The 23875-nt window shown below is 50.6% G+C and overlaps 10 protein-coding genes across 10 annotated transcripts; 5 read left to right on the top strand and 5 right to left on the bottom strand.

Annotated features, from left to right (window-relative positions):
* Positions 1 to 2: 2 nt before the first annotated feature.
* Positions 3 to 596, bottom strand: CCMA1212_008617 (putative N-acetyltransferase p20; the record flags this gene model as incomplete). The annotated part of the gene is made up of 1 exon (XM_073705740.1): positions 3 to 596. The coding sequence occupies one exon, from the start codon at positions 594 to 596 to the stop codon at positions 3 to 5; it is 594 nt and encodes a 197-aa protein (XP_073555853.1).
* Positions 597 to 1582: 986 nt separating this feature from the next.
* CCMA1212_008616 (uncharacterized protein) lies at positions 1583 to 1759 on the bottom strand (the record flags this gene model as incomplete). The annotated part of the gene is made up of 1 exon (XM_073705739.1): positions 1583 to 1759. One exon carries the CDS (start codon positions 1757 to 1759, stop codon positions 1583 to 1585), a length of 177 nt encoding a protein of 58 aa, XP_073555855.1.
* A 933-nt stretch (positions 1760 to 2692) lies between these two features.
* Positions 2693 to 3684, top strand: CCMA1212_008615 (uncharacterized protein; the record flags this gene model as incomplete). The annotated part of the gene is made up of 4 exons (XM_073705738.1): positions 2693 to 2928; positions 2985 to 3285; positions 3332 to 3435; positions 3509 to 3684. The coding sequence occupies exons 1-4, from the start codon at positions 2715 to 2717 to the stop codon at positions 3682 to 3684; spliced, it is 795 nt and encodes a 264-aa protein (XP_073555851.1). The 5' UTR covers positions 2693 to 2714.
* Positions 3685 to 4104: 420 nt separating this feature from the next.
* Positions 4105 to 8798, top strand: CCMA1212_008614 (Salicylate hydroxylase; the record flags this gene model as incomplete). The annotated part of the gene is made up of 8 exons (XM_073705737.1): positions 4105 to 4533; positions 4596 to 5093; positions 5156 to 5171; positions 5235 to 5635; positions 5924 to 6221; positions 6475 to 6703; positions 6773 to 8235; positions 8302 to 8798. 8 exons carry the CDS (start codon positions 4105 to 4107, stop codon positions 8796 to 8798), a joined length of 3831 nt encoding a protein of 1276 aa, XP_073555852.1.
* Positions 8799 to 9475: 677 nt separating this feature from the next.
* Positions 9476 to 11109, top strand: CCMA1212_008613 (Efflux pump vrtL; the record flags this gene model as incomplete). Its single annotated transcript, XM_073705736.1, has 3 exons — positions 9476 to 9712; positions 9777 to 10805; positions 10873 to 11109. 3 exons carry the CDS (start codon positions 9476 to 9478, stop codon positions 11107 to 11109), a joined length of 1503 nt encoding a protein of 500 aa, XP_073555861.1.
* A 255-nt stretch (positions 11110 to 11364) lies between these two features.
* Positions 11365 to 12642, bottom strand: CCMA1212_008612 (2,3-dihydroxybenzoate decarboxylase; the record flags this gene model as incomplete). The annotated part of the gene is made up of 3 exons (XM_073705735.1): positions 11365 to 11597; positions 11663 to 11889; positions 11960 to 12642. The coding sequence occupies 3 exons, from the start codon at positions 12640 to 12642 to the stop codon at positions 11365 to 11367; spliced, it is 1143 nt and encodes a 380-aa protein (XP_073555950.1).
* A 914-nt stretch (positions 12643 to 13556) lies between these two features.
* CCMA1212_008611 (uncharacterized protein) lies at positions 13557 to 14105 on the top strand (the record flags this gene model as incomplete). The annotated part of the gene is made up of 1 exon (XM_073705734.1): positions 13557 to 14105. The coding sequence occupies one exon, from the start codon at positions 13557 to 13559 to the stop codon at positions 14103 to 14105; it is 549 nt and encodes a 182-aa protein (XP_073555857.1).
* A 322-nt stretch (positions 14106 to 14427) lies between these two features.
* CCMA1212_008610 (Quinate permease) lies at positions 14428 to 16301 on the bottom strand (the record flags this gene model as incomplete). The annotated part of the gene is made up of 7 exons (XM_073705733.1): positions 14428 to 14755; positions 14819 to 14975; positions 15032 to 15120; positions 15179 to 15894; positions 15954 to 16040; positions 16100 to 16211; positions 16273 to 16301. 7 exons carry the CDS (start codon positions 16299 to 16301, stop codon positions 14428 to 14430), a joined length of 1518 nt encoding a protein of 505 aa, XP_073555859.1.
* A 1851-nt stretch (positions 16302 to 18152) lies between these two features.
* Positions 18153 to 21230, top strand: CCMA1212_008609 (putative exopolygalacturonase X; the record flags this gene model as incomplete). The annotated part of the gene is made up of 5 exons (XM_073705732.1): positions 18153 to 18619; positions 18802 to 19390; positions 19448 to 19569; positions 20182 to 20711; positions 20749 to 21230. 5 exons carry the CDS (start codon positions 18153 to 18155, stop codon positions 21228 to 21230), a joined length of 2190 nt encoding a protein of 729 aa, XP_073555982.1.
* A 231-nt stretch (positions 21231 to 21461) lies between these two features.
* Positions 21462 to 23021, bottom strand: CCMA1212_008608 (Purine-cytosine permease fcyB; the record flags this gene model as incomplete). Its single annotated transcript, XM_073705731.1, has 1 exon — positions 21462 to 23021. The coding sequence occupies one exon, from the start codon at positions 23019 to 23021 to the stop codon at positions 21462 to 21464; it is 1560 nt and encodes a 519-aa protein (XP_073555981.1).
* Positions 23022 to 23875: the final 854 nt, after the last annotated feature.

The following is a 23875-nucleotide window of genomic DNA, read 5'->3' as shown; positions in this document are numbered from 1 at the left end:
CTCTATTCAGCAACCCCACCCGTCTTCACTTCCACGAAATCTTTCCACTCATGGCGTATGAGCCCCATGACTAGGACGTTATGTATTCGCCCGTTCTTGAACACAGCCATGCGTCTGGTTCCCTCGTGGTGAAATCCAGCTCTCTCCAGCACCTTTATGCTCCCTCTGTTCTCTTCGATTACAGTTGCCTCTATCCTCAGGAGCGTGGGAAGCTGTTCGAATGCCCAGCTACTTAAGGATGAAATAACCTCCGTCATGATGCCCTGGCCCCAATATCTGGGCGATAGCCAATATCCAAGGACCTTGGTGCGGGATTGTTCGCCCGTGAGATGCTGAAAGCCACAGCCACCAATAACGATATCGCTGTCGAACGTGCATATGGCGAAAAAGAGGCTTCCTTCTTGGCCGGCGATATCAATCCAGTTGACAGCATCCTGCAGCGTGTAGGGGCTTGGGAAAGTTGCCGTCATGTATTCAGAAACCAGGTGCGAATCCGCAGCCGCAACTATAGCTTCTGCATCAGACTTGCGATAGCGGCGAATAACGCTTTTTCCGAGTTTCAGAATCACGTCAGAGGAACCAGTGATGTAGGCCATTGAGAGGAGTGTCGCATGCTACGGCTTTCTGAATGTAGAGTCAGAGAAGGGAAAGTCGGCTGTTATATACTGTTTCTCTCAACAGTCCGCTGCGCTGGTTGTGTAACATCCTACATCCGTCCGCGGACCGCCTTGCAACTCTATGTGGTTAGATCAAATCGACCCCGACTCCGACTCCGACTCCGACTCCGAGCTCGGCTCCAAGTCGTGTACCGTGGAGCTTCAGCAAAATTCACTACATGCGTAACGCATCCTGCCATTCCTGGGCCCCCTTGCTCGAAGCATGTCGCCTCAGAGGAATGCCGTTGGTTCTTCTTCCGGTGGCCAACTGTTTGCCTCAAGGAGCCAGCGTGATTGTGGACTCTTGGCGAATGTTGTTCCAAGGTCCTGCAAGTATGCAAGTTTGTAACGACAAATTGCTCAGATATTGGTTCTAAGCTGATGATACAACCTATTAAGAGAAACTATTTCTTTACAGTAGCTACTATTGCCTTTGGCATGGCTGGTAATTGCATGTAAAGCTTAAAGGAACTGTCAGGCTCAGCTACCACTCACATCTCGTCTCAACCAGGACTCTTGCCAGTAATTTGCACGCAAGACTAATGAGGTTCAGTTGTTAGAAGAATTATAATAAGTCAATGTTGCACTCTTCAATATTTCTTGTCTCTTTGTGGCAGTGAAAATGTAATATTCGTGAATCGTTCTAAGGAACGGCAGTCGCTTAACAGGAACATCTTATCACCCTCACGGACCATTCGCTTTCATCTGAAGCCATAAGTTACTCCGCGCTCAAATCATGGGATTAGACGGAATTGTTCAGGTAGACGAGATTCATATATTCTGGATTTGAATAATAATAACTCTGTGTCCATTCTCCCAGTCTAGTGAAAAGACGTCCGCTTTAGACAAAGGGACAGGGATACTATTGCTCAAAGACGACATATTAAAGTCAGAATCTGGCTCTTATCACTTTAGATGAGCGTACCTTAGCATCCAGGGAAGCACAGAGTCGCGTCTCCAGAAGTACAGCATTGCCGGCCCGCAACACACGCGCATTGCCGCTTGTCGAAGATCTTGCCGTCACGGTCAACAGTCTGGCCAGGAGCGGCAACAGCAGTGAAAGCCAAAGCCAATGTAATGGCAAGAGTAAAGAGGTTCTTCATCTTAATGGTTTTGTGGATCGAATATCGTTGAGATTGAGAAGGCTGGAAGTTGTCTACGAGAGATACCTAGGAGATGATGCTGGTTGTTGTATCGCTTTGTGATGAATTGCATCAACCATCGACGAGATAATTACTCTTATAAATATTCCGACGATGTATGAAGCTTTCTTGCACCAACAGCATCTAAAGTGATTTCCTTGAGGCGATAACGGTCTCCTTCAGTTTTTGCCCAGCCTATTTACCCTTTCAAACACAGCGATTCCACCAGTAATAAGCCCAATTATTTTTATCATTGTGTCATCAACTTTTATTAATACCTCACATTGCCTGCAAGGTCTGTATAACCCTGTTCCTGGCGAGTATGGAGACACACACAAGATGCTGGTGACATAAGGAGTTGCCTTGGCAGTGCGCATTCATCAGGTAAAACGCGAATGAAAGACAGAACAGACATGTCACAGCCTGAAACAGGGACGAATGAGCCTATGATGCGGGGTAAAGGCTTGAGTAGTTGATCAAATTTTTTTTCCGTGAATAAGAAATGATGTTGCAAGACAAACGAGATTCTAATATGTAAACGCCGGGTAAGCTGACGAGGCAAGCATGCTGCAGCTTCCTATTTCGTTTACAAAATGTGCCGCAGGATATGGTATTGTGAGTAAATTACTTTCTTCACACTCTGGAAGCATTCGAACGCGTTGAGACCTCTGTTTGCTCGCTTTACAAGCACTGCACATCCACACATTTTTGTTGCATTCTATGGCGACATGTCGTGAACCTATCGAGGTTGAGAACGCAGCTTGTAACGAACAAGTAATACTGCAGTTATTTTGCCCTGAGAACATTCAAATGCAGTGACAGTCTCCTACTTTGTCTGGCACTTCATCACTCACATATACACTCGCAAACCACTACAAAACTATCCACGCCCAGTCCTTTTTCCCTGCCTTTCGGCATGTTGTTCTGGTCTAGAGCGTCTTATGAGCCTCTTCACGACGGCGAGAAGGACAAAAGGTCACATTCACACAAACAAGCTCGTTCAATATTCTGGCCAACTTGCTCTGCAGTCTTGTTTGCCATATGCTTGGTCCTATCATTCCTGTTGCAGAAAAGCTCCCGAGGCAAATGCGGCAGAGAGTCATACTTGATCACATCAAAGACTGACTTCAGTATGATCACCTCATTAAACACATTGCGATATGCAGCACTTACTCACATGTGGTAGAGCCGGCTGTCCACAATATCCAATATCATCAAGTACAATTTGGAGGCATAGTATTATCCCAAGGTTCATTCAAGATCACAGGAGGCGCAAGTACTCGGCCCTATGTTGGAACTTCGTACCATGAAATTGACGATGCATGGAATGACATACTGAAAAGTAAGTGTGATAAAGCCGCTTGGCCCATTGATGTTATTGATGTGGCCCCTGCTGACAGTAATGGAGAGAGGTGGTTCAACTTGACGGCTGAGGAAAAGCAGGATGCATTTGGTGATAGAGCTGATGAATATCTTGACTTTGCGCAGTGAGTTATCAATCACGGCGAATTAAACAGTACTAACGGTCTACAGACTGGACACATTTCATTTGCTGCACTGCGTAAATCATCTCAGGAAAGTCATCGATGCAGAGTTCTACTACCCAAAGGGTCTGCCTCCTCTTCGCATTCATACTGGTATGTCCATAAACTCCGCAGCAGAGCGGATCTCTATACTGACTTGTAGACCATTGCCTCGACGTTCTTCGAGAATCTGTCCAATGCCACGGCGATCTCACTCTGATTCCCTACCGACCGGATAAGAACAGTTCCTACTATTACAGCGACTCCACCCAGATGCACACTTGTCGCAACTTTGACGTCCTCCGCCATTGGCTAGCAAAGAAGAGGGAAGCATTCTCCATTGACCCTTTCAAGCTGGAATAGAGGCACCTCCGGACCAGCTGCGAGCGACGACCCCGTGGCGGGCGAGGGGGTGGGGGAGGTGAAGGGAAGTAAAGCACGTTTGGGGAACCCTTTGTCTGTCCTTTTAGCCGCGATAGGCCGGGCGACTTCCGACAGCGACTCTATTTGGCCTTCTCCGCACGGAACTGCGGGGAGAAACACTGCCCGGGGAGTTAAGCAGCTTCCCCGCGTAGCCCCGTCAGCATCGGGCGGAGGGGGATTGGCAACGGATGTGTGATGGTGTGAGAGTGTCACTAGCCCTCTATCGGATCGTCCATCCATCTACTCGTGAATGATGTTGCTAGACCAGGATGCTAAGAAATAAATAATGCTGAGACCAAAAGAGGAAAACCATGTTCCAATACTGACCGATCTCGCGAAATAACTATCCGTCTATTAAACATGCCGAGCCAAAAGCTCCCATTTCACATCGCCATCGTCGGTGGTGGCATTGGCGGCCTTTGTGCTGCGCTGTCGATCCACCATCACTGCCCCAAGGACGGCAGTGTGGTGATAGATGTGTACGAACAAGCACCGGAATACAAGGAGATCGGTGCTGGCTTGGGCATAGGGGTGAATGCGGCCAAGCTTCTTCACCGCATCGGCGTGGGGCAAGACCTCAACAAAATCTCTGGCCACCGCAATGGAATCTGGATCTCGTTTCGTCGTTACGACACAGGCAGCGAGATTGTTACTGTCCCGGTTGATGACCGACAGGAGATTAGACAAAGTCCCGTTCACCGAGCAGAGTTCTTGGCTCTCCTGTTTGACCATGTAAAAAGACGAAACGCAGCTACCCTCCATGTCAACAAGAAGTGCATCGAGCTCAAAGTAGGATTCCATTCCCCCTCGACGCCCTATATGAAGAATATTTGGCTAACCTCCTTTCCTAGGACCAGAGGGATTTCGTGGAGCTCTGCTTCGCGGATGGCACAACAACGACAGCGGATTTGGTCGTTGGGTGTGATGGAATCCATTCCAATATCCGCTCCCAGTTTCGCTCCGACAATCCCAAGTACAGCGGCCGCATGTGTTACCGAGGGCTGGTCCCCATCAAAGACCTTGAATCCTGGTGGCCATTCCCATCATACTCAATCAGCTGGCTGGGCCCGGATAAACACTTTTTGGCGTTTCCCATCAGCAGAAACACAATTCTCAATATTGTCGCCTTTGTCTACTCCGATGATGATCGCACCAAGGAAAGTTGGACGGCCACCGGCCACCGAAGCGAGGTTCAGGAGGAATTCGAGTCTTTCGACGCCACCGTCCGCAAGACGATTTCTTTCATGAATGAGAATCCGTCCAAGTGGATCCTGAACGACCGAGAGCTACTTGATCAATGGGTGTATGGAAACGGTAAAATAGTCTTGATGGGAGACGCAGCGCATGCGGTACGTTTACGGTGCACTTGCAATGTTGCTTTGGACGTCTGCTAATGTATTCATGGTTCTAGATGCTTCCACATCAAGGTGAGCACACACTTTGACTTCGTAGTCGCCGGTATCCTGTAGCCATCTACTGACATGCGATAGGAGCTGGCGCTGGCCAAGCCATTGAAGATGGCTACATCCTGGGTCGAGCCATAGCTGACCACCTGGCTACGTCTAGAGAGAGAGACACACAACCACTTGAGAAGTGGATGCAGCTGTATCAAGACGTTCGCCTTCCTCGGGCTCAAAAAGCCCAGGCAACAGCTCGGCAAGCTGGGCAAGTCTACGAAATGCAGACGCCAGAAATGAAGGGTAAGGCCTATGAGGACTGCCTTCCGCTTGTGCGAGACAGTCTGAAGGACCGCATGCAGTGGATCTGGGCTGGAGATGTTGAGACTGAATATGAAGCGAAGAAGCAGCGCCTAATGGACCAAGAAGCCGGCGGAAAATGTAGAGATACTAACCGTAGCAAGGTAACCTCGGTGACGGAGCGTGCAGTGTTGGTAGGACAAGACTAGAGTATTACTGAGACGACGTACAACAAGGGGCGGCCAGAACAACATGGATGTATCTGCGTTTGGTTACATGCCATTTTGCTTGTCATAAGGTAGTAACAATCATTAGTTTAAACTCCGAGACCTGCCAGTGAAGTCCTTGGCCTGTTCTTGAACTCGTGCAAGAAAGGGGGAGACTGTATCACTTGCGGCTGAAATGCCCTTGTAATCTCCCCGCTGTGGCGTTCGCTGCTGATTACATCCCAGGACCGCTGGTTGGAGAGCTCTGTTATGTAGCAAAGTCGCCCAAGCCCCGCTGCTTATGAAGGCGCACGGAATACGCAGCTACCGTGGCAGAATCGGGCAAAGTCTCCCCGAGTCGAGCCTTTTGACGCCAAGTTCAGGCGCCGGGAGTGGTGGTGGCGTCACCCACGCTTGACTTCCTACGCATTACTCGAGGGAATGCGACCCCGTTTTTCTCCGGATATGCACCCCAGATCGATGATTCCACTGGGGGTGGCTGGTCTGGGGTCACAATACGGAGTGGCCTATGCTGTTGCCAGAGAGGATGAAGCATACAAGCCGCTATATGCCCGTAAGCCACTGCCCCTCGCCATCCCAAGCGTTCGTTTTCCATTGACCAATCCAATTCCTCTCTGGTCATCCACGCCAGCGTGCACGGGGTTTCATTTGCACTGCAGACTAGCACGTTATTGAGGAGAAGTTGTGTATTACAGGTGGGTAGTCTTAGCACCTCGAATGGAGACGAACTCGAGTTGACAACGGGGAGCTGGAGAAATAACATCTTTCATTCCGAGATGTACAGCAAAGGTGACGAGAAACCACAGACTCGAATCTGCCCATGAGTGTCCACAAGATGGAAAGTCATAGCCCTTCCCTTACACAATCTACGGGGCAGACCAGCTCTGCCTCTGACCACAAAGAAGGCCCCAGGAAACGGCGCAGAGCGACCGTGGCATGCCGCAGTTGCCGACAGCGCAAGACAAAATGCGATCACATCGTGCCGGCGCAAGCGTCTGATGAGATGCTTCGTGGCATGACAAAATCGGCCCAGGTGTACGACTAGACCCCATCCTTCATCAAATGACCATTCATCGTGTGGACTCACTCATGCTTTATCTCTAGATATATCCGATCGTTGGAACGCCGCGTATGCAATTTTGAAGATGTTCAACGGGACGCGAACAAATATCACCAAAATCAGCAGCAGCCTCAGCCTGCAGTCCAGACCATCTCCCCTGTACCGTCGACAAGCCAGTACGAGGCGACAAATATGCCACCCATACGGCGACCTACACGGTCATCTGCATGGTCATCTGCTCACAACCAGCAGCTGCGACCTAATGTTCTTCCAACAACTCCGGACATCTTCCTCAGCGGCAAAGCCGGCGAGTCTTTCACGCAGCTGATACTCAATGCCATGAATAATCCATCCGTCAAGCTCAATTCTCAGTCCTTTTCCTCCCCCCGAGACTATTCCGTTGATGTGCGGAGCTCTGAGAATCTCTTTTCTCCGCCTGTCAATGCCCGAGAATATCTCCAGATCTACTTCGACTTCCACCATGAGCTGACTCCCATCTTCCACGTGCCCTCCATTATGGCCGAATTCGAACAGATTCTCAACCTCCGGATATCCTCGGGGAATAGTCATCATGTGTACATTCTGGCTATCCTCAACATGATTTGTGCGCTGGCCGCGGCTCACAGTCGACAAAGACACGGCGATTCCGACACCATGTCTCGCAAATACTACAACACCGCCATGCAGCTGATGCAGCCAAATATCTTGTCCGACTGGAAGATTGAGAAGGTTCAGGCCCTGCTTCTCGGTGCGCGATATCTACAGAGCTCTAGCTACAGCGATGAATGTTGGACGGTGCTGGGCCTTGCGATCCGCATCGCCTATGATCTCGAGCTACACCGGCCGCCGGATCCTGAGCAGTTCGACTGTATAGAGCAAGAAGTTCGTAAGCGTGTTTGGTATGCATGTTTCGGCCTCGACAAGTTGCTCAGCATGATATACGGCCGGCCTGCTGCTACCTCGACGACGACATTCTCAACTCCCCTTCCCGAGGACCTGGATGACGATTGCATTCGACCGAATCGGCTGCTGTTCCCCTCCGTTCAAACCACCTCAAGCATGTCCTTTTTCCTGCAGGTCTCGAAATTGTACCGCATTCTTGAATCAACAACAGTGCTAGGTGACCAGCCAGCGCTAGCAGACCTCGTTAGACTGGACGAAGAATTCGAGAGCTGGCATGCCGAGGTACCTAGTAGGCTACGGATTCGCGAAGCTGGTCTACGAGGGGACGAAACACCACTTATCTTGGCGCTTCGGGCCAATATGGTGTGCATCTTGATTCACAGACAGTCACTGGTATCTGGCCTAAGCGCTCTCTCCTCAATGCCATCTTCAACTGCAATTCCGGCCGCAAAGGGATGGGAGGGAGGTCGACTACGGACGAGCATACTGCAGCGAAGCCGGCAGATCTGCGTGAGCACTGCGGAAGAAACGGTTCGGTTGGTGGCCGAACGACATGAGCAGACCAAGAATGCAATGGGGCCAAGCTGGTTCAACTTGTACTATTGTCGGTGGATGCCCAAATCCCCCCCCCCGGCCCCCGAAAAAGAAGATATCTGCTGACTCGACATAGTGTTCACGTCTATTCTCATCATTGTCTCACATGTTGTTGATCCTAATTTCCAGGACGATCGGAGCGCATTGATGCACCTCGATCAGGCCGTAAACATGATCCGGCAAATGTCTGTCAACCATCTCTGCGCACAGAGAGCTTATGCATTCTTGCAGCAGTTGCTTGGGCTGCTAGATCGAACGATGCCGGAAGACAGAAGGAGGTCTCTGGACCGTTGCAGTACACCGCCCACCGCTATGACAGGAAGCAATCGAGGGACAGCAGAAGCCACAATGTACAGCAACGGCCCAACAATGGGCGCAGACGAAACGATGGAAGACGGCGCAGTTGACTTGTGGTCTCTCTGGGACACCACCCAAGATCTGACGATGGATCTGGGCTCTCAGCTGGAGCTTCATTCCAGTCTAGGCTCGTCCACATGGTCATGGGGCGTTGACAATCTGGGGACTGAGTCGCTGATGCAAACTCCACCGGCTCTAAACGGGATTCCCGGGTAACTCTGTTCGTTCATGTAGATTAAAAGATCATCTAACACTTCAAACGGCCGGGCATGTATGCCGATAGTGTTGTTGTTAGTGCCGAGTTGTAGCCGTTTAGTCGCCAACTCGTCGCCAGATCCTTCGTGTGTGAAAGTAGCAGGTATTCAGTGATATATCGACACCCTCAAACACTTCGTCGAATCAGTGAGCGCTGAAGTCTCAACGTACTGTAGCCTTCTCCCTCGACTCAACACTGACACATGAGATCGAGCAGCGTGTTCCAGCTTGCTGAAGCGAGCTCTCCTATTCGGTGACATTCCTACCCCACACTCCAGTGTCTGCTAGCCGACGAACTACAGCAGTTAAAGTATTTGCTGACCTCCGCAATCTCATTCCATGTATCATCTTGTCGTAGATTTTGTGGCGTTTGGAGCTGGTGTGGGGGACGACTCTAAACTCCCCCCGATAACCCGTCCACTACCACCATACCCGGGATTCATCTCAAGGCCTGCATTCGATAAATACCACGCTTGGTAACGTTGCAGAATGATCGGCTTGGAATTGGAGAATGTTCAGGTCTCATCACCATGATGAATAGCCGAGTTTTTCTTTGACCTACCTGTTTCTCCCACTCATCCCATTTTCTTCCAACTCTGTAGTATTACCCAAGCCGACGACGATAACACACAATAACAATGTCGGACAAGGCGGAGGCATCCGCTGCCGAGGATCGATCACAGAACAGCGGCACAGTGAAACACGATGAAGAGACTCGTGACCCGGTGAAGCTGGACCCTCGCGGTCTGCCTTTGTCGCCGCAGCCGACAGACGACCCAAAGGATCCTCTCAATTGGAACCGCTGGTTGAAGCTGATGGTCCTCGCAGAGGTCTCACTCTTCTCGTTTCTTGCCTTGTTCAGTGCATCTTTGATCGTGCGTGCCCTTCCCCCACTGAATGAATCGTGAGCACCATTAACGACATCTCGACATGTTACAGACCCCGGCTTTTGTGCCTCTTTCACTGTTCCTCCACAAGGATCTGGTTACGACCGCCTATGTGACAAGCACTTTCATCCTCCTCGCCGGCATGTCCGCCATCTTCTGGAACCCCATTGCCAACGTCTATGGTCGCCGGCCAGTCTATATCGGAACTGTCGCCGTCGCCGTCGCAATGTGCGGCTCTTCGGGGGCGGCCAAGAACTACGGGACTCTCATCGCTCTGCGCTGTCTCAATGGTTTCTTCGGCGGTGTGCCACTGGGCTTAGGGAGTGCCACTGTTTGTGACATGTACTTTGCCCACGAGAGAGGTTTCTACATGGGCATATATACAATCAGCTTCTTAACCGGTGGCCACATCGCACCGCTTATCGGCGGCTACATCGAGAAGAACTTGAGCTGGCACTGGTGCTTCTACGTCCCGTCCATCATTACGGGCGGTATCCTCGTCATCTTCATCTTCACCGTCCCGGAAACGCTCTATTCGCGTACGCCTGCGGCTCTCGCGCGTCCGTCCCAGTCATGGATGTCTAATATGCTCATGAAAAGACGCGCGCATCCCACGCGCCGAGTGCGCGCCATCGATTTCTTCCGGCCGTTCCAGATGATGATGTACCCAAGCGTCGTGTTGCCGACCTGGTGCTACTCGCTGTGCTTTGCCTACGGAAGCATCTTGTTCATCATCACCAGCGCGAATCTCTTCCGGCAGATTTACCACTTCGAGCCTCAGCAAACAGGCCTACTGCTGGGTATTCCAATTACGGTTGGCAGTATCATTGGCGAGTTGTGTGCCGGAGGCATATCCGATTGGATCAGTGAAAGAAGAGCGTTGAATCGAGGTGGCGAACGTTGCCCCGAGGACCGACTGCTGGGTATCATTCCCTCTGCGCTACTCACGCCTCTCGGTATCATCATTGAGGGCGTCTGTCTTGAGAACAAGACGCACTGGATTGGAGTTGCCATGGGGATTGCCATTGCCAGTTTTGGACTGCAGGTCATCACCACTGGAGTTTATACATACACAGCAGAGGTGGGTATTATCTTTATCTCAGTGCTGTCTCTGTATCATGACTGACCCGTGTGTGTGTGTATCGTAGTGCTATAAGCCCCAGTCTCCTGAGCTCGGTTCCTTGATCAACTTTGGGAGGCAAGTGTACAGCTTCACCATCGGATTCTACGCCATTCCTTTCGCAAACCAGATTGGCATTGAGGATGCCTGGATCACACTGGCAATGGTCACCTTTTTCTTCTTCCTACCGCTTATTCCACTCTACTATTATGGCGCGGGCTGGCGGAAACGCCTGGGCAATCCAACTTTCCACCAGGATCTGTAGTTGTGTAGGTACTCGTGTGGCTCATTGCTCTGCGCAACGGCTACCTGGCAAGCTTTTTAGCTGGTATTACAATTTGTTCATAATAATCAGGAGAGGTTTACCAAGGATTGGCAAACCATTCGTGAGAGGTGATGAAAGAAAACTGTGTTCATGCATGGTCATCTGTAGCAACTACGTAATTGTTTGATACTCGAGATTAAATGTCATCCCCGTTCGAAGTACCGATTCTATGACTACCATGTCCCATAAAGTCGCCTACGAAGGCACAATCTTAATCTCCCGCTTGTTCCACGATTTATTATACAAACCATAGCAGACTTCGCCCTGTTTCGCAGCCAGACCTCCTACTCCGCATTCTCGTGGGGTCATGGTCCTGAGATTGTGTGGCTCTTCTGTCAATTTTGGGATAATGCGAAGCACATTGTTGCGACCCATGTTGGTGTAGTCGTGTTGATTAACGCTGGCAGAGACATGTTCGTCCCACCAAGCTGAATGGCGCATTGTTAGAACCTTCAACCGATAATGCATCAAGTGTAATAATCTCTTTACGTACCGCAAGCATTTGGAATGCTCTCGAAAGGGTAGTCGATGGAAAACATGATGGATTGCACCCCAACTTCGCCCATAGCGCACATCAGCGCAGGAGTAGAGAAATGCCCTGATGTTGTGATGAAGAGTTGTTCGCCAAAGTAATCACGCACGAGCTTATCCTTCCTCATAGGCATGTTAGGGAAGCGGCTGCGATCGAGCTTATGATCAATCCGGTAGATGTCGTAAGGACTTGAGTGGTGTAAGCTGCAAGCTTACATACAACAAGGGCAATGAAGGGCCACGGAGGGGAGGAACTCACATATGCTCGCCCATGTGCCCAAAAATTAGCTTGACCTTTGGGAATCGATCCAGAATACCGTTTGTGACGATGCCCAGGATATGCATGTTGAGACGATCAGCATAGCCCAGTGCAGAAAAGTCAAGCCACGGGCGGCCGTCCCACATCAGCTTGTGGATGAGCTTGTTAGAAGGCCGTGGATGCATGTATACAGGAGCTTCAAGGTCGTTTGCAGCTTGCCAGAACACATCATATTCCGGCTGATCATAGTAGAGCATGCCGTTTCCGTCCTCGCCGCAACTCTGATAGTCGTTCAGCAGGACCCCGACGAAGCCCTTCATCTCCGTCATGCATCGACGAAGCTCTGCTGCCGCTTGTGCCGGGTCATGCATACTCAACGCGGCAAACGCTGCAAAGCGATTTGGTGCCTTCATCACCTCGGCTTCCATGCGGTCGTTTGCCAGCGTCGCCTGTGCCTCAGCTTTGGCCTTATCAGCGATGCCCTGGCAGCCGGGAGAGTTGAATGAGAGAATCATGAAGTCCACATCGTTTTCGTCCATTTGCTTGAGGCGCGAGTCATGGATATCAAGCAGCTCGTTTGTCAAACGAGAGCCAGTTCCAGCCGCAACGAATTTGCCAGGATCATTGTTCGCCAACTCTTCTGGGATTGTCCAGCACTCTTCAAGGGCAATCTTGTACAGCATGGTGAGTTATCGGGGACGAAGTCAGGCTAAAATAAAAAATTGCGCCTTTGGCAACGAAGATTCTGGGATATCCAAAAACCGTCATGGGTATCTAGAATGGAGGGAAAACAGTGCGATTCAGCGTCTTTCATAGCTTATAACATCAAGTTCCGTGGCATTTATTGTCTACCCGCTTTGTTTGTCTCGGGGAGTTAAGCGCCTCCCGGCCTGAGTCCACCACCGCCTCCTGTCGGCTTGCTATTTAGCCAGCGGGGAGACGGAAAGTCCAGCACAAATAAAGATGAGCGGAGAGACTTTGGCCGAGATTCGTGTACCGAAAAAAAGAGAGAGGCAGGGAAACTTGGATAATATCTAACCCTTCTTCAAACGAAGAAGTTGGCGGTCGATGGCCATCCGGAGAGAGCGTCTGCAAATAATCTGCGCTTTTCGAGGTGCGCGTGATTATTCGAAGCGCGAATGATAAGCAGACGATTGGCGATGGCAGAGATGATCAGGGCGAGCGAGAAAGAAAGAATAACTGCCACTGATAATGGCCAAGGGCGTCGATGTTCCCGAAGGGCACATAGATCGAATGATCTTTGCGCCTTTGACCTCGACGTTTATTGACACAGCTTGAACATTCTAGGAGGGTCGCCCTACTGGGGCTCGTTTATAAGGGCCGTTGAACGAAATTTCGCTGTGTCATTAGCGCCCTTGCTTTGACAGGTCTGCAAACCTGACCGACCGAAGGGATTGAGGCCAGCTAGACTTCAACGTCTTTTGTGGGTTTCCGTGAATGTTAGGGAGGGAAACTGGCATATAAAGATGGCGAGTCCTGATTGATAGAATTTCTTCGGATTATTTCATTGTCCCTTATAATTCCACACCTACAGGGGAACGATTGATACACATCAGCTTGACGTCTCACTTCAACAATGGCAACTCGCAACCTCCAATTCCGCGTAGCGACTCCAGAAGACGCTGTGCAACTTCAGCAACTCGTGCAGTCCGCATTTCGCGCCGAAGACAGCAGGCCTGACTGGACCGGAAACGCAGAACTCGCGTCGAGTTTCCAGATAGGCGTCGAGGAAGTTCTGCCCAAGATCGTCAATCCGGACAACGTGGTTCTCATGGCCCTGGACGAAACCAATACCCTTGTCGCTTCCATCGAGGTTGCGAAGCGCGATAACAATTGTGGTCGCCTGTCTATGATCGCAGTTGACCAACGCTTCCAGCAGAACGGCGTTGGGCGTCTTCTTTTGGCCTATGCTGAGGATTACTGTCGACGGACTTGGAACGCAGAAAAGTTCTCTCTCAATGCCCTTTCAACGCGCAAGGCGCTGATTGAGTGGTATGTTCGCCGAGGCTATCGCAAGACGGGGGAAACGACGGCCTTTCCACGAGAAAGGTTCAGCAATCTGAACCTACCCGATGATATGTGCTTTATCGAATTGGAGAAAGATTTTGGCGTGGAAAACGAATAACCAGCTGGAGGTGCATCAGCTTTGGCGGCCTAGCCACCCACTCGAGCATTCAATGGACTTCATAGCCGACATGAGCAGATATCATTCCAACACTAGAACATGAACTTACTCTGGCGGAATTCCAAGCTCCTATTGCATTCGAGTATACTATGCGTAGCCTCACAGCGACCGTGAGAGGCAGCTGCTTTGCGGCCTCTTCCACCGCGGCCATCGCAAGGGATGCCATGATTTGTCATTACTCAAACACAACAGACGACTTAAGGAGCGCAAATCTCAATGTCCTCCCCGCCGGTGACCCTCCATACAGGCTGATATTGTCCACCTAGGCAGCCGCAATCTCACTATTTTCGAGCTGTCGAACTACGTGAAGCTCTTTACCCTGAGTCTCTGGAGCGCCAAGTATCTGAGCACCCTTATCCACGTGGTTGGCACCACCGAAAAGGACGTCAATCTCCTCCAGCGGAACCTGCTTCGTCTCGGGAATACAGAACCAGACAAAAACAACGAGCAGGAAATTGGTGGCCATGAAAAAGTACAGACATTTCAGTCCCTCGTTTTTCAGAAACGTAGGGAAGAACTGCTGGAAGATGGTATTGGCGACGTTCTGCATCTGACTGCACATGCCGATTGCCTGAGCACGAACATTCATGCTGCAGGAACGTTGTTAGCACAACTGAGTCGGTAATCAATGCATGTGGGTACGCTACACATACCTGAAAATTTCCGAAGTCCAAATCCAGGTGGTTGCACCCCAAGACGGCTTATAGAAGAAGATGAACAAAAAGAGCAGGAACACGATGGAGATGCCGACTGGCTTCGTCTTGGTGCCGTCAATGTCTGGAGTGGTTTGACCGATCACAGGAACCAATACTGGTTACTATTAGTATCACCGTAACTTTTGAGTCTCTTATGAAGCAGGGACTTACACATGCAGAGGCCCATGCCAATGCCGCCGATGATAAACAGCCACCGGCGACCGAAACGGTCAGCTGTCCATGTCGCATTCAGTGTGAATCTGTCCTGGATTAGATCTCTTGAAGATCCAGAGGCGAGACAAAGATAACAGTACTTACAAGATGCCAAAGGTTGCATTCAAAGCATTAATCAGGTTGATGGTTTGAGTTGACGTCCAGACTTTCTTATAGATCGCCGTGGAATATGTGTTGAGTGTACCTTGGCCACTGAGCTGCTGTCCCACATTGATGACGAATGCGAGGTAGAGTCGCTTGCGGATGGAAGGGTCTTTGAACAGGGCAGTGTAATTGTTGCTGATGGCTTCCTTCTCATATTCGAGGGCTTCACGAATCGCCAAGACCTCCTCATCGACCTCTTGTTCGGTATCGCGAATCTTGCGGAGAGCAGCCTTGGCAGCCTCCACATCGCCATGTCGCTGAATGTGCCAGCGAGGCGATTCGGGTTGGAGCGGCAATAGAATCATAATGATGAGCGGAACCATCATCTGGAAGATAACCACCATCTTCCAGTCCCACTCACCCAGCGAGCTGCGATGAAGAGAACAGGCGTAGTTGATCCAGTAGGCAATAAAGGAACCGACAGAATAGAAGAGTTGCCAGAAAGCCATGATGAGACCGCGGATCTGGGGAGGAGCCATTTCGCCAATGTAGACCGGTCCAGCCGTCAAGGCGATACCTTGCCCAAGGCCGACGAGAACGCGGCCGGCGATGAAGCAGCCTAAGCTGTGTCGAGGAGCAAATGTTTGCATAAAAGTCGCGATGACAGTCGTGAAACAGCCAATCCACATGCCCCATCTTCTCCCCACGAAATCTGCCTGTTGTAAAAGTCAGTCTACCTCTCGTGTTTTGAGATGGCGAAGCAAGTAAGACGAACAATAGGGCCACCGAGGAAAAAGCCCGCAATGATCGCTCCGATCGTATATGTCGTGTTGATGAATCCAATCATATACGTGTCTCGCTCCTATGCTATCCGTCAGCCGTGTTCCAGCCCATCAGCTGCTGCTTTGCTTTGTCACGTACGGTGTCGAGATCAAAATACGCCAGCCAGTTGTCCGAGCCTTGAACAGAGTTGTACACCGAGGCATCATATCCATAGAGGACCATGCACATGGCCGCTACCATCGATATGTACCTAGAAATGGGGATCAGATCTTCTCTTTCTGTGTCCGCTTTGCGATTAAGTGACAACTCACCAATTGTATATCCTCTTTTTGGACGCCATGTTGCGAACCGTCTGATGTTGTCGCCCTCACTCTGCGTTACTGATGGTGATAAAACTTGTTGAAAGGAAGGGGCAAAGACGCCGCCATAGGAGGATAATAAGTGGTAAGCAATGGAAGATTTATCGGACCAGAATTAGGAGATAAAGCTCAGACCGGCGATATTTCAACGCCCACCAACAACCGTGTTTCTGTACGCCGAGACCAGTTTTATGCAGGGTATTCCATCGTGCGAGCCAATGCAAAGCATCTCGCTTGAGCAAAAGGTCCCAAAAAAACAGATACTATGCTAGTAAGCAAGGCACAAAAACGTCCCATGGGATTCGACACATGAGGTTGGAAGTTGGGTTTCTTAGGTTACCATACCACACACATGGCAAAATGGGAAATATTGCAAGGTAGATACCTTCAATGTACCTCGCGAAGTCAGGAAGACGATAATGCGCGTCGGTAATTGAGCTCCGAACCCGTGAATATCCCACCAGATCACTATCCCCGATCATTGACCACTTCGAGTGCTGTATCCTTCTCGGAGAAATCTCACAGAGATGGACATCGGAGTTTCCATCATTCAAAAGACAAATCAAAACAATAAGCTGAAGCCCGCAAGCTCAGTCGATATGGAAACAAAAATAGTGCTTGGTTCAGAGCATCCAATGATTGAAGCTACTGTTGGAATTTCATCTTCTCGGCCAATGGTAGGTATGCATAGATGCTTCAGCAACTCCATGACAAGAACGATGGCGGGTATATCGGTGGGTTACGCACAGTCATGTCGTATCTCATAGTAGCTTTTGCTTGTCGAGAAAATCATGTGCTATCTCATATACATATCGTTGTTATGTAAATAACCTTGAACCTATGCTGACAGCACCTCCCAATGTTTCGGGACACGCCCAAGAATCTCGTTTCAAAGGATGTCGCCCTATAGTCCTGTGACTCACGCTAGATCTTTCACTCATGAGACTGGTGAAGTACCGGCATAAGTTGAAGAATGTGCCTCACGCAGCAACTTCTCCAGCTCTGGGCGCCCGTTGTCGGGTTCTGTTCGGTCATACTTACCCCGAACATGCGTGAAGTCCTGTTCGAACCCATTTACTGTAGATAATCTGTAATCTTCAATAGATCATACTTCTGTATTCGTAGTAGTTGCGAGAATAATATGACTAAAAGTCACCCTTGTAAAATTGTACTGTAACATGACGGATGCCCATTTATACTAGATCGCGATCTCATTCGTTCGGATAAGCATATTCTCAGCTTCATTAACTCATCCCTTAGCCGCTCCATTCAAGAGTTGAGAAAATGATGAATTAGGCGATGAAAACCCCTGGAAAACTGACCACTAGGCGGGTCTGGGTTGTGAATAACGGGTGGAGAGTCTTGAGAAGCGTCTGCTTCCCCCGCATCCGGAGCCGGGATGCACATCCTATGTCCCTGCGGGGGGATGATCCTTGCGGTCGTGATTGTCTGCCATTGGCGGGATATTTTCACCCTTCATGATGGATGCCTTGTCTCCTCTCCTCTCTTTGGAGGTTTGCTTGCTTAAAGACTTGGATCACGAGGCAAGTGGCGAGTACTCCACAAGGATGGGGTCTCTAATCGGTAAGGAGCACATTCAAAGCGTTATAGTTTATCATCCATCAATCAGAGTAGTTATAGGCAGATTGGCCGGATGAAATGAATCTGCTTTCACAAACGTGATTGGTATATCAAGGAGTCTAAGTGTAGATGCGTCGCAGGATATATCAAGGCCTCCAGTTGTAGATTGATCACAGTGTTCTGAGCTGACTACGACTTGAGCCGCCTTTGTTAGGACGTGTCACTTCTCGTGGCTGAGCAAGGGAAGCATGATGACTATTCTCGGCAGGTCGGCACTCGGTGTGGCTCTTTTGGCCTTTCTGCACCCCATTGAAGCTCACAAGACCTTGATTGAGAGGCCAAGCCTTCAATGGGGACCCAAGACGCCAGGGCATGCATTTCCACACTCTCCTAAACGCTACAAGACCTGTTACGTCTCCAGCTGCAAAAGTGACGATGCACCTGAGATCCTCAAATCTTTCAGGAGGTGTAACAAGGGAGGCACCGTGGTGTTGAATGAGGAGTACACTATTGCCTCTCCGCTTGATCTCACATTTCTGGAGGCTGTAGATGTAGCCATCACAGGCACCATCAGGTTCACGAACGATATTGACTTCTGGGTGAAGAACTCGTTCAAGTACGACTTCCAGAACTCATCCGCCTTCTGGCGCTTTGGAGGAAGAGATGTCAATATCTACGGTGGCGGACAGGGCTTGATTGATGGAAATGGTCAAGCCTGGTATGATCGATTTGCAGTCGAGCCGACTCTACTGCGTCCAATTCTGCTTGTCTTGGATGGACTTGAGCGTGGATCAGTCACAGGATTGAAGATGCGTAATTCGCCCGATGCAAGTATTCCTTCGCTTATATGTGTGAAGCGGTTGCTAACGAGACTTAGTGGTTTAATCTCATTGCCAATAGCAGCGACATTTTGGTAAAGGATATCGATATCGCGGTCAAGAGTGAGAGCAAGAATCCGGCCAAAAATGGCGATGGATGGGACACGTTCCGAAGCGACTCAGTCGTTATCCAAGACTCCTACGTGAATAACAGCGACGACTGCGTATCATTCAAGCCCAACAGCACAAACATCATTGTGCAGGGCCTACAATGCAACGGCTCTCACGGGATTTCAGTCGGCTCTCTGGGCCAGTATCCAGCAGAGTATGATATCGTCGAGGATGTTTATGTCTACAACATCTCAATGTCAAATGCCAGCGACGGAGCTCGCATCAAAGTGTGGCCAGGCACTGATACTCCTTTTGAACCAGGTCTCTCTGGAGGCGGAGGAGCCGGATACGTGAAGAACGTCACTTATGACACCTTTTACAACAATAACAACGACTGGGCTGTTGAGATCAATCAATGTTATGGCCAGAGTAACCAGACCATCTGCAACAAGTATCCTTCCAATATGACCATCAGCGATGTGGTTTTCAAAAACATTTGGGGAACGACCTCGAAGAAGTATGACCCTGATGTCGGGACTCTAATATGCTCATCCACGGAGGTAAGTCAAAACGTGTGAGGCACTTGTAATGATATGATCTGACATGGTGTGTTCTAGAAATGCGTGAATATTGCTGCTCATAACATTTCAGTGGTCAGTCCGAGCGGCAAGACTCCTCAGTGGATTTGCACCAATATGGATGAGAGTCTTCTGGACATCAACTGCGTTTCATCTCCCTCGTAAGCGACTTGAGTCTCATGGGGTATCTCGGCTTGGAATGATAGTGAGAACTGAGATACTTGCCTAAGCTTAATGCCGGTGGTGGTATATGACAAGTGCCCTCGACTTCAACGTCTCTGAAGTGTGTGAAGCTTTACCGCGCCAATTGTATTGAATAAAAAGAAAAAATAATACCGCTGACCACAGTGGAAGAATGCGGTTTTTGTATGCTATAGAATGCAATGAAACACCTGAAACACCATTGTAGTATTGCCGTCGGCTCAATTTGCATCCATGTCGTATTGGGAGAATGCCCACACGAGGCGTGTCCTACAGTTGGGCTCGAGACATATATATATGAAGATGAACGACCTGCGCCCCAGCGTTGGCCTTTATAGCCTACAGAGGCTCTCCTGATGTTCACTATATAGGGATACCGTCAGGTATGCTCAACTTGTGCCATGATTCTTGGCGTGTCTTCTGTTCTTGTGGCCATGGCGGCCAACGCCGCCGGTGTGACTTTGGCGCAACATCCCACCAAAGTCATCAAGAGAAGCATCGACCCGTGGGCCAGTAGCTAGACGTTCAACTGCTATTGATGATATGCCCGTGATCCAATCCGCAATTGCCAGTTGCTCCTCTGGGGCCATTGTTATCCCTGCGTCTACAACCTATCACGTCAATACGGCCCTGAGCTTCAAAGGCTGTTCTGGATGCACGTTGCAAGTCGAAGGCACACTGCAAGCCACGTCCGACACCGACTACTGGGAAGGCCGCCGAGCCATCTTTCTCATGGACGGCATCAATGGCGCGAACATCTATTCAAATACGGGCAAAGGCATCATCGATGGGAACGGTCAAGCTGCAAGGGACGTCTTCGCAGCCAATTCTTCTTATCGACGACCGATGCTCTTCTACATCAACAATTCGAGGAACGTCAACGTCCGTAACCTCTACTTCAAGGGTGCCCCAAACGTTTTCCACTCAGTCACCGGCGGCTCGAGTAATGTCACTTATACCGACATCACTCTCTACGCCGTGAGCAACAGTTCCAATGTCGCTCACAACGCCGACGGCTGGGATGTCGGACAATCGACCTACGTGAGCATCAACGGCGCCACAGTCACAAACGACGATGATTGCGTAGCTTTCAAGCCAGGCAGTTAGTTTCGCAACCGTTACCAACATCACCTGCACAGGCAGCCACGGCATCTCCGTTGGAAGCTTGGGAAGCGGTGCCCGGAGTACAGACACTGTTCAAGATTGTTTGGTTAGCGGAGCGATCATGATCGATTCTACCAAGGCGGCAGGTCTCAAGCTTTACCCAGGCCCCCCAAGACATGGCACAGCTGTCGTGTCCACTGTGACGTTTGAGAACTTTGTGTTGAGGAATACCGACTACGCCTTCCAGGTTCAAAGCTGCTACGGCGAAGATGCGTCTTATTGCAGCCGCAGCCCGAGCACCGCGCAAGCCAAAGGCGTGATGGTGAGGAACTTCTCAGGGACGACGAGCAAGCATTATTCGCCGAATGTTGCAAACCTCGACTGTCCGGCTGCTGGGTCATGCGGCTTAAGCTTGAGCAACATTACAGTCAAGCCGCCGAGCGGCTCAGCCGTAATTCAACGTGCAAACACGCCCGGTAGCATTGGAGTGCCGTGCTCTAATGGTGCCAGCGGATGAGGTCTGGCATTAAGCATCCGCGGTGACCTCGACAGGGCTTGATGGTACCGCACGATGACAGCGTTGAACGCAGCACCGTTGGTAGGATTCAGCGGGCGGACTGAGACGTCTTAAGTCTTTATGATGACTAGGTATGCATGATGTATCTCTTGCTTAACGTATATCGCTTGAACGTATATCGTGAATCGCATACTTGGAGACAGGCCGTCTTCCGTTTCTAAACCGGCTACTCTACCGGCCAAAGTACTTGAGTTCTAGGTATCTCGCCGGCAGGTATGTTAATGCCGTAATCACAAACGTAAACTCGTTCGCAACATCGCCGCCATCCTTTCCAATCAACTTCGCAAGAGGTCCGATAAACCACGTCTCATCCATGCCCATGACCCAGGCCACAATTCCCAGTCCAAAAGCGACCGAGGCTCCGATGCCAAGGGGCAGCTTTGCGGGGTTGTTCCAGTTGTCCAGATCGTAATTGTCAAAGTTGCCCTTTCGAAAGACGAAGTGCTCCTGGAAGAGAATAATGGCGTAGCTAGTGCACCAGTATCCGAGGAGACTCAAGAAGTTCTGCAGGTAGGCGTTCAACTGCTCTCGGCCGCCAAGAGCTAGGGCAAGGATGCAAAGGAAGCAGAAGATTGTCCAGATGAAGCGGGGGATTGCCGCAAATGGCCGCGCAAGCTGCTGGAATGATATGGCAGCGCTATAGATGCTAATGACGTTGGTGTTGATGCCAGAGAGGACAAGCAAAGTGAGGAGAAACTTTGCAAAGCCTCGCGGATACAGCACATCTTGGATCAGGTAGCCCAGGCCTTGCTCGTAGGCGTCGCTCCATTCGGGCTTGTTGTGGAATCCGGAGGCAACAACGCAACCGGAAACCATGCCAATGGACGTCGGGATCGCGATTCCAAAAGTCGTCATCAGGAAAACCTTGACTCGGCTGACGTTCGCCGGATAGTGGACGTAGTAGTCACTGACCATTGTGCACCAAGAGGCACTCGAGCCGTAGACGATGGCCAGCAGGCTGAGGATCGCACCGCTCAGCGTGGTGCCAGAAGCCGCCGGTGGTGAAGTGTTGTCCGCAAAGCGGCCGCTCTCGCCAAAGATGATCATGAAGATGACGAAAAAGATGATCCAGGCGTATCGTTCGTACACCAGGATAGCGTTCAGGCCGACGAAGGAGATCGCAAGCGCCACCACCGCCAAAATGACGATGCCGAGGATCAGTGAGACATGGCCGTCAGACACGGCCGTCAGGGCGAGGCCGCCCGTGATACAAGATACTGCCGCCCATCCCATCTGCTGAATGCTGTTGAGCAGTGCAATGAGCTTATTCGGCCACCAGCCGAAGCTGTATCGGCTCACGCTGATTTGTCGTAGTCCAGTCGCCGCTCCGAAAGTTGCACAGTAGCCGGTAACGGCGCCGCCCATGATTGACGCAAAGATCGTGACGAGAATGGATTGCTTGAGACTCAATCCGAATTCCGCGCCCAGGAAGCCCGTCGCGAAACAAGACGTGTTCATCGTTCCGCTCGCCCATAGCAAGGCCATTGTCAGCTGCTCTATCCATGGAACCGGCTTCTTATCTTCCTCCTGCTTGCGGACGATGGCTTCGGACTCGATGCCGAGTTTCTTGTCCATCTGGGCCTCGATTCTGCGCAACCGGAACAGCAATCCGCTGCTCGTTCCTCCGGGGACCGACTCGGTAGAGTTGTCGTCAGATACAACGGCCGCGGCATCTTTCTCGTTGGCGGGCTGGCCAGGCGCCCTGTGGCCGAGTTCAGGATCGTGCTCCATTTGCAAAGATTCTCAGGGCCGTGGGAGCCTCGAGGAAGAGAAAAAGATGCAAAGGTGCACAAGTTTTCAATTTTTTTTCCCTCTTTGCTGGGATTTGAGTCAGTGGGGAGCAGTCCCTTTTAAACCATCCACTCCATTCCCGTTTCTACTCCTCCAGATAAGACCAGGCCAGATACGATACTGGAGCAGCCCCTGGGCAACTAACTTTTCTTAGGTGCGGTGCGCCAACTCACGCGACCTCAAGAGGACTGTAGTTGGTAATAGTACTACGTTTCAACGGTCTGTAGGCTTATCTTGTTGCGCCACCCGTGCTGCCTTTTCCTTAGCGAGAAGGTCTAATTGTGACGAGGCCACCGGCTCACCATTCCCGAAAACTGCCCCATAAGGTGGGAGATTGGAGAACGGGAAAATTCCTGCTCTAGTCGATGATAAACGCGGGGTGGAGACTCAATATGAAGGCATTTCAGTGCGAAAGGAACAGACCTTGTCTCACGTAGTATCAATTGCCTATCGTTGATCACAAGGTGTTTGGCAAGTATGACGCCGGTGCCTTCGACATGTCCGGCGGTTGCAACCACCTATACTGAGACCAAATTTGGCATCTCTCTACTTGCTTTTACTCTGGTCAATGCATTCTTTGCTGCTGTCTATCGTCAATCTCGAATCCCATCTCTATCAGCGAGGGAGTCTGCGGTTCATATCTGGCACTAGTGGCCAAAAGACCGAATCGTAGCAGGGCTGGTAGTACGACGCTACGGCACGGCTATGCCGACATTCGGGGGCAGTTTGCTTCCCGTTGGCCAGAGCTGGACTTGGTCGGTCAAGCTTTCGGGCACTAAGACTGGGCGTGGCAA

This window comes from Trichoderma ghanense (assembly GCF_004382785.1).
Source record: "Trichoderma ghanense strain CCMA-1212 chromosome Unknown scaffold_12, whole genome shotgun sequence".
In the NCBI taxonomy this organism is placed as follows: Eukaryota; Fungi; Ascomycota; class Sordariomycetes; order Hypocreales; family Hypocreaceae; genus Trichoderma; species Trichoderma ghanense.
The sequence above is the reverse complement of the archived record's forward strand: the minus strand, read 5'-3'. Positions and strand labels throughout refer to the sequence as shown.